The 8648-nt window shown below is 37.5% G+C and overlaps 1 protein-coding gene across 5 annotated transcripts; it reads right to left on the bottom strand.

Annotated features, from left to right (window-relative positions):
• Positions 1-4: 4 nt before the first annotated feature.
• On the bottom strand, positions 5-6562 carry pdzd11 (PDZ domain containing 11). 5 transcript variants are annotated; one of them, XM_088344722.1, is made up of 8 exons: positions 6413-6453; positions 5470-5860; positions 5260-5356; positions 4104-4201; positions 3468-3608; positions 3163-3261; positions 2423-2483; positions 5-961 (listed from the first exon to the last, which is right to left on the bottom strand). In XM_088344722.1, the coding sequence occupies exons 3-8, from the start codon at positions 5273-5275 to the stop codon at positions 927-929; spliced, it is 450 nt and encodes a 149-aa protein (XP_088200848.1). In that variant the 5' UTR covers positions 5276-5356; positions 5470-5860; positions 6413-6453; the 3' UTR covers positions 5-926. The 5 variants fall into 5 exon arrangements, with proteins under 5 accessions (XP_088200848.1, XP_088200846.1, XP_088200847.1 ...); XM_088344720.1 differs by having other exon boundaries at positions 5260-5860; XM_088344721.1 differs by having other exon boundaries at positions 3193-3261; positions 5260-5860.
• Positions 6563-8648: the final 2086 nt, after the last annotated feature.

The raw sequence follows: 8648 nt of genomic DNA, 5'->3' as shown, positions 1-8648 counted from the left end.
ACTGTTGAAATAGAGAATCATTTTTTGTTGTCAAGTATTTGCATACAAATAAATATGCGCTATGGGACTGATAGCGAACATAGCACAAGCTCACAGTGTTGAGAACTTCTTTGAAGGATGTAGAAATAGAACAGTCTTTTTTGTCATTGATAACAACGCAGTGAACATAGTTTACGAGAATAAACATGGAACTCTAGGATTAGCACAAAATAAAGACTTAAAAGAGAGGGGGAGTCAATGTAAGGATAAATAGGCGAGAATCTAAACAATGTAGTACATGGAGACTGGCCTAAATTGTAAGTGCATCAGAAAAATAGTTCAATGACAAAAACACCAGTAGTGCATGAACTACTACACCATTTTTCCTCTCTCATAAGATCATTGAATATACTCACAAAACTGGAAGTAGCAGCATCCTTAGTTCAGTTTTGAGTCACTCGTCCCATGCATTTATAACAGCGTAACTGAATTAGGCTGCAACAATTATTTTTCCATACTGAAAAATAATGTAGAAAAATAGTTATACAGTATGTCTATATGTATGTAGAGTGGCAGAAAATAAGTATTTGATCCACAAGAAAAACGGATATGAAAATGTATTATATTCATATATTTTCAAGAAAAAAAAAATAAAACCAGGAATAAAAGGTAGCACTGCAGCAAGATGAAATGCATGTAGAATAGCAACGTGCTTGCAATTAACTTAGTTAACTTTCACAGAAAGTTCCTGCTTTTTTAGTATCTATACATATATCAATCTATCTTTGTTTCCCTGTTAATGAACAATCTAAAGTAAGATTCATAATAAGTTACAAAGACTGAGCAAGATGAGTCTCAAAAAGTGATTGTGTATGCATGCTCAAATGTAAAGGGGGTAAGAACGTCAGGGTATCATGCTTCATCTCTTTTTGACTTCGTGATTCCTCCTAGTGGACGGTCCTCTCCTTCTGCCTCTGGTAATCTGAATCGAATAACACATTTAGGTATTATGAATTTACAACACTGACAAATAAGGTAATTGTGTAAACATTTTGACAATTAAGACAGGACTTAGAATCATAAAATGCATACCAATGTCGGTCATATACCGTATCTTCACGACCTTAAGGTGCACATAAGTATCAGATTTTCTTCAAATTGTGCGGCATGCCATATCGTGCAGTTCGCCCTGTGTCTTATATAAATGAATAGTCACACCAGCTTGTTGGCCTTAAGGTTAGGAGCCCAACCCCGAGACAAGGTGGTCACAGGTTCAAGCTTTAGCCGAGTCAAGACTTAAAACATTTTTGGATGTTTTCATGAGATCGTATACATTTTCAACTAAATGCCTGTATCTCTTGTGTTTTCCACAAGCAGGAAAGGACACATTACGCTGTGCATCCACTGGTTGCAGAAGTACCACTCGTAGATGCTAACGCCGTAGCGTATTGTGCAATTTGAAAGTTGTTTTTGTGTTGGTGCTTTTGTTAGCTGAAACGGGTAATTTTTTTCACCCAGAGCAGGACTTCGATGGCGCAGAAACTATAATGAAAATATTGGATTATCGACACTTGGGCCAACGCATCTGCCGGGACTGTTATTAGGGGTTTTGGAAAGTGACTGAAAATGAAAAAATGAACCTTTAAATGGAGATTTAGCAAAGCTGTTCTGGTCAGAAAAAGAGGATGAGGATTTTGACGGTTATGATATGGATGGAAATTTGAGTACCAAACTGTTTTGCACAAGCTCTTCTTTTATTTATTAATTAGTTTGATTCTTGTGTTTTAATTTGTAATCAATACCTTAATAAAAAAAAAAACAACAAAATTCAAATTTCTTTCTGGTGTGTCTTTAAATACACACACTTGTATGCTTATCTGTGATGTTGTAAAGCCCTAACGTACGTGATAAATACAGAAATCGAACCAGTTATGGAGACAGTGTTGTGTGACAGTGTTTTCACACGGTGCACCCCATCGTCTTGAAAATACGGTAAATGGAATAAATAATACATATTAATAACCTTTTTCTAAAACTGAAATTTCAATGATATATAGAAATATGTTAATCTTTGCTGTAGTCAACAGAACTCAAACTCAAAGACTTAAAATATTTCACTATGTGTGTGCTGAACTAATCTAATGTGATACAAATTAATGAAACCAATAGACTTTATGTACACTACTTTAACTATATGAGCAGTACCAGTGTATGCAAAATGACTAACCCGAACTTCATTAAATAACATCAATTGTTATGGTAAAAGTAAAGCAAATTCAAGCAGAGCTGCAAGCTTAATTTAGCTCATATTTGCTAACAGACACATAACTAGATTCATTACATATCCAATACACATATTTATAAATGCATTGAAAAAACACAATTAAAACTTAATATTTAGTTTTTTCTAATTAGCTTTGTGTAAGGCATGTGGAATACGTACTGTAAGGGAAGAAGCGGACCCTCATCAGGATTTCTCGAGCAGTTTTAAGAATATCCACAGCCTGGAGATATGTACGATTACACAAACAGACACAAAATTTGTTAATTCCTTAAAATGGACAGCAATTAGTAAAATACAAATGACTCAATATTAGAGGTAAGATTGGACCTGAAAAATCCGACCCAGACCCACGGGAATTAAAGCCTAAGTCCGACTAATTGACTTGATACTAAGGACAGAGCTCGAAACAAACCCACATTAATGTGTTTCTTTATGAGGACTAGGGAGGAAAAAGAGGGGTGTTTTGGGCCAACTTCGGGCCAAATATCTTGCCCCTACTCAATACAGTGCCATGGAAAAGTATGTGTAACCTTCCTGATTTATGTGTTTTTTTTTCATATTTATTACTTACAAAAGTTTCAGATCACCAAACCAATTTTAATATCACACAGAGACAATCCAAGGAAATACAAAATGTAGTTTGAAATGTTGATCAGGAAGGGGGCACTGTATCTATTCTGGTGGTATATATTAGGCAGGGGCAATTGTCTTTTCTCAGATAGTCAATTAGGTAAGATGATGTTCTGATTTTAAACAATAAACAGGTCAATACACTTTTTAATCAAAGGTTGGTGTACGTTTTCATCACTTATAAATGATATATACTTGAAACAAATCTGTGCAGAATGCTAAACAAAACGAAAACATTTCAAACACCGGGGAAAAGAAACGGGATTTACTCTAGAATGTTCTATGTCCTGGAAGTCCACCTCATTAACAGAAAGAACTTGGTCTCCTTCCTGGAGTCCTGCTCTGTGGGCATCAGAGTCTGGAACCACCTAACAACAATGCACAGAGAAAAACAGTACATTTCATTGATTAAAGTGGGCCTCTAAACAGGAATTGTTTTTTTTTTTTTTTTTTAGAAATATCTGCAGCTTCATGCATACAGCAACTCACACCAGAATATTGCCAACTATGGAAGAGTGTGAAAAAATAATATACACACACACACAAATACACACACAAGTTAAGCGAAATGCACCTTTGATATGAAGATTCCCAGCTGTGAGGCTTTGCCACCGCGGATATTAAAGCCTAATTGCGCTCCGGGTGGTTTCTTCAAGACCACGGTGCGAGGGAGGAACTGGGTCAGTTCATTGTTGTAGTCAGGGTGGCGGACCCGCTAAAACAACAGAACATTAATAACAGGTAAATATGAAGCTTAATTTCACTTCCTGAATATTTCAAACAGCCATAGTTGATGATTTCCCTTCACATCATTAGAACATCTCAATCGCAATTGTTTATAATTTCCTAATAACAGAAAAGGTAACTGATCAGAGAAATGTTAAGACACCCTCAAATAATTAGGGCCAAGATATCATATAATTTTATAGTTATATGCATATACTAAAATGTTTGCATGTCACAACATGTCTTTTTTTGTTTTTAAAGCATTGTCCATGCGTTGTCCAATTTTGAAGGGAAGGACAGAAGTATTGTTCACAATCTATTAATGATAAAAACAAATTAATGTATTTTTTAAAAAAAAAACTTCACTGGGGCAACCACAGAATTTGGTTGTATGACAATGAGATTACAATTATATAAGAAAGAAAGCGTATCCTCTATTTGAGTCTTGTAGATGGTCTTGCTAAAACAAAATCTGGTTTCATGCCTCTTGAGGGGGAATCCAGGCTGGAGGGTTCTCATAAGAAGGGAGGAAGACTACTGGAAGCTGGTAATCGTCATACGGAATCTTCTGATCCATTGCTTCTGCATGAACAAAAATCAGTTAACATGACATTGCCTTCACAAATATATCACAGATCAAAACACACAATTGTTCTAGGTTAAAAGAGGCGGTGTGTATTATTCGACTACGAGATGTTGCTGTATCATGTGTTGCAATTGAAAAGGAGTGCTAAAAAGCAAAAGGATGAATACAAACTACGGAGACTCAAAGTGACCAAATAGCACAAATTTTTCTCGTTGTTTATCTAGCCTTTTTTGATGTTTCTGGATAGCAGAAAGATGGCGAACATTTATGTCAGCTCTTTTTAAGTCAGGCTCATGTTATGTAAAATAAATCCAAATGTTTCTGTCAAGGCCCTTATGTTGTGCGTGCAACAATGTGCTTTAATTAGGCGTGCTTGAATAAACACTTCTTTTTCATGTTCCTGGGTGTTTGAGTTGGCGTTAGGACTGTACTTGAAAGTCTTTTTCTTATGTTCACCATTTTGATGTAACACGAAATATAGAAACAAAATACAAGATGTGCATACAGTTACTCCCCACCCCACCGCACCCCTGTCTCCCATATTTCTCCTACCTGATGTCTTCTGCCCTGAACAGCTTTGCTTAAAGTAAGACAAGAGCAGATACAGTGCTGTGTAAAAGTTTTGCCTCCCTCCTGAATTCTGTGATTTTTGCGCATTGATCCGGGTTTCAGATAATCAAACCAATTTTAACATCACACAGAGACAACCCAAGGAGATGCAAAATGAAGTTTTGAAATGTTGATCCCATTTATCAAGGCACAAAAAAAGAAAATCAAAGCTTGGCATTATTTGAAAAAGTAATTGCCCTCCCCTCCTTTTTAAATCACAATGTAAATGTAACTAACCACAGTTTTGGAAAACTGAGTTCAATTTGACAATTGATTGCCACAGCTAGTGTTGTCACTTGAATTGAATCTGCTAGACCAAGGGTCAAAAAGCTATGGCTTGCAAGCCATAAATGCCTTTTTTTCATGAGTACATATGGCTGGGTGACAAAATTGATTACATGCAAATGTTTACATGTTGGTTTGAATTTAAGTGCAAGAAACCTACTGTAGTTGAAATCCATCAGTCCGGAAAAGGTCACAAAGCCATTTCCAGCGAGAGAGCCATTATCCACAAATGGAAACAACTGGGAAAAATGGCAAACCTTTCCAGGAGTGGTCGACAAACAAAGATTACTTACATGGTGCGACAGCGGCTCACCCAGAAGGTTAACAAAAAACATTGAAAAAGATCAAAGGAACTACAGGCCTCACTTGCCTCAGTTAGGGTCAGTGTTCATGATTCCATTATAAGAAAGACACTGGCTAAATATGGCATCCATGGGTGAGTTCCGAGGCAAAAACCATGGCTGTCACAAAAGAACACCAAGAGTTGTCTGAAAATTTTGCCAAAAAGCATCTTAATTATCCTGAAGACTTTTAGAGAAACATTCAGTGGACTTATAAGTCACAATTTAAACTTTTTGGAATGTGTGGAGCGAGATAAATCCAGCATAGAAATGGCATAGCATTCGACAATAGAACATGATGGCAACAGTATATCATTGTGATGATCCAGGCCGCTTTCCTCTTTCAGGACAACTTGCGGTGGTTGATAGAATAATGAAGATCCTGAAGGAGAACGTTCCGGAACACACCATCAAGTACACCTCAGAATGGATCAGAAAAACAAAATTAAGGTTCTACAGAGGCCAAGTCAAAGGTCCGGATTTAAATCCAATTGAGACACATTGGTGTGTCCGTAAAAAGGCAGCTCATACGAGAAAACCCTCCAATAGGGCAGATTTTAAACAATTTTGCAAAGCAGAGTGGGCCAAAATTATTTCACAGCGGCTTGAAGAGACTCATGACCAATTATCAGAAACGTTTGATTTGTGCAATCACTGTCAAAGGTGGTCCACCATGCATGTAAACGACCGACTACTTTTTTACCCGTGCAAATGGTAGTTCAACTAAAAATGAGAATGGTCTATGTTTCATAGTTGTGTGAAACACGAAAAACTGTCGGAAAACATCCATTACACCATTTGTAAACAAAAACGTTAGCTTGGAAGCAGACGCAAGCAAAACGTGAGCTAGGTCTCCTTGGAGCAACTACAATTCACAATTATAATCATCTGGCGTATGAAAACGACAAAAAGCATATTTTAACAACGTCAAACGGATAAAAAAATATATATAAAATATGGAATTTATCTCACCGAAGGGCTCCTCGAGCAACCAGGAAGAGGTTTTCTTCTTCGTTTACTTCATGAGAGTGCAATGCGCGCGATACTGCTTCCTGTCAAGTGGAGGGCGAAATGCATAAGCGTCACCTGTTGGCTGAATTGACACGAGCGGCTGCGAACGATGGAAGCATATGGATTCGAGGTGGGTACTATTGACAGTGCACTTTATATTTATTTTGAAGCATAAATATTTGCATGATAAGTACCCTGCTGCAGACCCGAGGCTCATCTCAAATAACTGGGTATTTAGGTGCAATTGAAGCAGAAGTGCGTACCGGAGTTGGCTCATTGAGCCCCAAGTAACACAAGTGTCATTCAATTGCGCTGATAAATCATGAGTTATCTACCTGCGAGTTTTGTTTGTATTTGTGGGTGCACTTTTTTCCTGTTATCAGTTTTGACGAAGTCCTTCAGCACGGAAACAATCATGCCGTTTTAGTTTTATTGCTTTGTACGTTTTGGGGTCATACAGCTTCTGGTTCTCTTTGTGCGTGTGTGTGTGTGTGTAATATTGTGGATTTATTCATGCTCTCTTGGTTATAAAGAAATAACTATTTATTATCTGTATTATGTCTTGTTTAATGCATGTTTGTATCTGGGGAAGAGTAAGTAATGTCATCTCTGCTGTATGTTGCGCATTAAGCATATTTGACAATAAAGCTGAAATCTTGATTTGAAAATCATTGTAAGTTTGGAACATATTTTGTGGGAGAGTTCTCAAATATGTTTCTCAAAGGGACACTGTGTAATATTTGACCACTAAATGTCACTGTATTTTGCTGGCAACTGAAAACAAGTGCTCCAAAGCACAACAAAGAATACAAACTATGGAGACTCAGTGACCAAAACGCACCATTTTTATTTTCATTTCTTTTGCCCAGCATTTCACAAGGTTTTTTGTTTATGGGTGGTACCCGAGCAAAATGTCAGACAATAATCTCAGCTCCCTCTAGGTGAGTCTTATGTAAAATAAATTATTTGACCTTTGTGTATTGAAAAAAGAAGCACTTTATATGTTTGTTTTGCTTATTGTTCACATCATTTTCTTTTCAAATGGACTAAGTTATTATCATTTAATTATTTTTTAAGACACGGTAATAATACACAATGTCAAATAAAATGAATGCTTAAGTAGATTACGAAAGGGCAGCACGGCGGCTGAGTGGTTAGTCCGTCCGCGGCACAGTTCTGAGGTCATGAGCTCAAACCGTCCTGTGTGGAGTTTGCATGTTCTCCCCGTGCTTGCGTGGGTTTCCTCCAGGCTCTTCGGTTTCCTTCCACATTCCAAAAACACGCATGTCAGGTTAATTGGCCGGTCCAAATTGTCCCTAGGTGTGGATGAGCGAGTGAGTTGTCCATCTCTGTGTGCCCTGCGACTGGCTGGCAACCAGTTCAGGGTGTTCCCTGCCCACGGCCCAAAGATGGCTGGGATGGGCTCCGGCACCCCCGCGACCCTACTGAGGATGAGCGGAGCAGATAATGGATGGATTGATGGATAGATTACTAAAAATTGTATAGTTTCTGTTTCAAGCGTGGGGCTGGGTCATTATGTATCACCTTATTAGTAGAATAATATAGAAGTGCCCATACGATAACTAAATGTTGACTTGATTTTGCCTATGTACCCGATACTCCAATTTTTAAGACACCTTTGCAAAATGTAGACCCACTAATTGTCTTTCTCTTCCACTTTTACCACAATGTCCAAATTCAGTGACAGAAGTAATCACAGAAACAAACCAATGTGCATGCAAAATTTTGCAGGATTTACAAGATTTTGTACACAATGGCCAAAGAAAATGATGATTAGTGAAATAAGATAATTTCCATTTAAAGAGATGGTGTGTGTTATTAAGGTCCTCCCATGTATAAAGTTGAGAAATTTGCATTTATTTGACAAAACGTTAGCCTCACATAAACGGAGCTGACATCATTGTCCACCACTTTGCTGCTAAGGGCATCCCCAAAAACCAAAAACCTTCAAAAAGCCTGGGCAAAAATATTGAGAAGCAAAATGGTGCAGTTTGGTCACTTTGAGTCTCTGTAGTGTTGTTTCTTCTTTGTGCGTTGTAACATTTTAGGTTGCACTACACAACACAGCGACATCTAGTGGTCAAATAATACACACAGTCGGTTTAAGGTAGGCAAAAACCGTTCGTTAAAGGAAATTTATTGTCATTTCTGAACCTGATCATATCAAAATATGTAA

Source organism: Urocampus carinirostris, chromosome 9, assembly GCF_059441175.1.
Source record: "Urocampus carinirostris isolate Australia breed hairy pipefish chromosome 9, RoL_Ucar_1.0, whole genome shotgun sequence".
NCBI classification, from domain to species: Eukaryota; Metazoa; Chordata; class Actinopteri; order Syngnathiformes; family Syngnathidae; genus Urocampus; species Urocampus carinirostris.
Note: the sequence above shows the minus strand (reverse complement) of the source record. Positions and strands in the feature narration are given on the sequence as shown.